The sequence below is a fragment of the Octopus bimaculoides genome, chromosome 23 (genome assembly GCF_001194135.2).
Source record: "Octopus bimaculoides isolate UCB-OBI-ISO-001 chromosome 23, ASM119413v2, whole genome shotgun sequence".
NCBI lineage: Eukaryota > Metazoa > Mollusca > Cephalopoda > Octopoda > Octopodidae > Octopus > Octopus bimaculoides.
Genome location: NC_069003.1, coordinates 32,964,521 through 32,967,757, shown reverse-complemented (window position 1 = coordinate 32,967,757; position 3,237 = coordinate 32,964,521). Strand labels below are relative to the sequence as shown.

The window sequence follows — 3,237 nt, the reverse complement described above, 5'->3', positions numbered from 1 at the left end:
CACCACTACTACTACACCACTACCACTAAACCTCCACTGCCACCACCACCACTACTACTACTAAACCACCACCACCACCACCACAACTACTACTACTACTACACCACTACCACTACTACTACTAAACCACCACCACCACCACTACTACCACTACTACTACTAAACCACCACCATCACCACTACTACTACCACTACTACTAAGCCTCCACTGCCACCACCACCACTACTACTACTACTACTACTACTAAACCACCACCACCACCGCCATTACTACTTCTACTTTTTTTTCTTTATTGAAAAGTACATATTTTAACTTCAGTTCATTTTCTTTCCTTTTCTTTTGTAGGATGAAAGGTCTGCTTTACACGAGACTTGTCGGAGTCCTGAAGATGACGAAAGTAAGCTTGGCAAAATTGCCAACCTCTTTATCGCAAAAGGCTCTGATGTTAATGCGAAGAGCAGCGATGAAGGGGAGGTAAGCAAATTGGTAAGAGAAGCACGGTTTCTTGGTCTGCTGCCAACCTAGACGCATGCTTTGCCTCTGGACAATGTCAGCAGGTAGAAAAGTGCTTTTTGAGCTATGCTTATGTTTAATAAGCTGTCCTTTTTTTCTTTTTAAACATTTTTTTTTGTAAATTATTAAATTTATTTTAAGAGTTTTACATCCTATAGGCAGAGATGGAGTCAGCTGATTACTAAAAATATTATTAAACTATTGTTGTGATTAATTAGCATGGCTTATAATTTTTTTAATTGTGAAATAATAACAATAGACATTATTTTGTCACTGTCTAAGAGTTAAGTGATATTTCTAGCAAGATTTTAATATTGTTTAATATACAACTGTGTTGTTTTATAGTCTCAGTGCTTTGCCCTAATACGTTACTCAAATGAATCAAACTAATGCTGCAAAGTCTGTTGATTGACTTGTATTGACTGGTATTGACTGGTACTAATCTGTAGAACTAAGCATTCATAATTAAATCTTTTCTCTCATTTACATATTAACGATATGATTAATATGTACAAAAATGTTCAAATGAATTTACTCTAATAATTGGTTGTTTTCTTCATACATATAAGTGAAATGGCAGACTCCATGGCAACTAACAATTGGCCTGTGCCAGCGAACAGTAAGTACAAAAAGTTCACAAAGCGGAGAATAAGTTAGTTTGCTGTGTGGAAGAGGAGAGATCTGACAGTTCAGACTGGGCCCTTCACTGGAGAAGATCTTTTCATCAGGTGAAAGACCCTGTTGAAAGTGCAAGATCTCTTCTCTTCATTGCAACAAATTAATAAACTCCATTTTGGGAAATTTTTGTTCTTCATACATCATAGGATGGAAGGCATTTTTTTTTTGTTTTTTCCTGAAATCTTTATATCTCTATAATATCAAATATGTTGGGTGATGATTATCTCAGAAAACTTATCCCTCTTGTAATAAATGCCATTGTACATTTATATATTTCATGTCAAGCAAAAAAAAAAAATAATGTCAATATTATTGGGGTTGTTTCCCTTGATTAATGTATTATATGCTTGTGTGTGTGTGTCTTAATGTGGCAATTTCATATTTCATGTAGAGTTTTAAAACGTACAGCAAAAGTATTACACTTTCTAATTATCTATATACTATTAACAATCAGAATCTGTATTTCTGTTTGTGTCTGTCAGGATATTAGCAAAAAAGCAGGTTTCAACTAACATACTAACATAATCTTAAACACAAACCCTTTGCCTAAAATAACTTCTAGTATATTTCTAGGTCTCGGGACTTTCAAAACAGAAGAATTTGTTGCTTATTTTAGTAACACAGAAAGAAATGATTTCCATCTCTTTATAAAGATGTGTGAAAATGAGGGAGAATGGGAATAGACAGTTACAAAAAAAAAAATAAATAAATAAAAGAGGAGTTGAAAAGAAAACAAAGTAAAGAGTTGGAAGTGAAAAAGAAAACAAAAAATTTATGACAGACAGAGATGCATAGAGAGAGTGAAAAGCATTTATAAGAGTCACAGCTGCTATAGTAATGATGTGTACAGTCATGGCCTAAAGTCTGCAACATAGGTCTGAAAATTAGAATTTTTATATTAAATACCCAAATATATACATACGTTGTATATATTTGAATCGAATTGTATGTGGCCATAACAATTTTAGTTTTTATAAAAATGTTCCAAACTTTTGGCCATGATTATATATGCAAGATGGTGAGCTGGCAGAATAGATAGCTGGGCAAAATGGCTTAGTGACATTTTGTCTGTCTTTATGTTCTGAGTTTGAATAAGTACTGCACTTTAAAAAATAAATACTGGTATTGAATTGTTCAACTAAAACCTCTCAAGGTGGTGCCCCAGTATGGCCACATTCCAACAATTGAAACAAATAAAAGATAAAAGACATTAGTGGAAGATTCTGCTTGGTTTATGAGTTATGTATAAAAATGGAAGTTGCCAACTGTATGAAATTCATGCACTGGCCAAACATCTACAACCCTTTAGAATCATTTGACTATGCATATGCAAAAATGGAGTTATACTTAGCATTTTGTACACTATACAAGACACACGAAAAAAATAATCTGATAGACAATTTATGATATTTATTAATTTTCATCATCATCATCATCGTCATCGTCATCATCATCGTCATCATCATCATTTAATGCCCATTTTCATGCTGACATGGGTTAAACGGTTTGACAAGAGCTAGCAAGGTTCCAGTCCTCTGTTTTGGCATGTTTTCTATGTCCAGATGCCCTTCTTAATGCCAAACCACCCTCTTAACAGAGTGTACTGGGTGCTTTTAATGTAACACCAGCACAGGTGCTTTTTACATGGCACCAGCATGGTGAATTTTAAAATCATTGAATTATAATTACCAGTTGCTAATTATAATTATTAATGATTTGATAGATTTAAATAACAATCATTTTCTATTTGATTGTTATTTGCTGCTATTTCTCTGCATTGAGAGGTCACAGCTCCAGTGCTATAGGTATGTGGTCAAAATGTTTGCAGGAAAGAATCGCAAGAGGGATTCTTCAAGCTGTGCTGTAGGAATAAACCAAGACCAAGATGGTTGGACAATGTCTATGGACTAAATTGGTCACACTTGGAAATCCAGCTGGAAAATGTAATGGCGGTTGCTTCTGATAGGACCCTATGGCAGAAGGGCCTTAGGACTCTAATCCCATAACCCTCTTAGGAATAGTGGGCAGAGAAGACAGATTGATGT

The 3,237-nt window shown here is 34.6% G+C and overlaps 1 protein-coding gene across 1 annotated transcript in view; it reads left to right on the top strand.

Moving 5' to 3' along the window:
• LOC106879842 (serine/threonine-protein phosphatase 6 regulatory ankyrin repeat subunit B) overlaps positions 1 to 3,237 on the top strand; it is a 24,300-nt gene that overhangs the window by 18,399 nt on the left and 2,664 nt on the right. Inside the window, exon 5 of the mRNA XM_052975957.1 lies at positions 347 to 475. Within this exon, the coding sequence (XP_052831917.1) occupies positions 347 to 475 (129 nt within the window). The remainder of the gene's footprint in view (positions 1 to 346; positions 476 to 3,237) is intronic.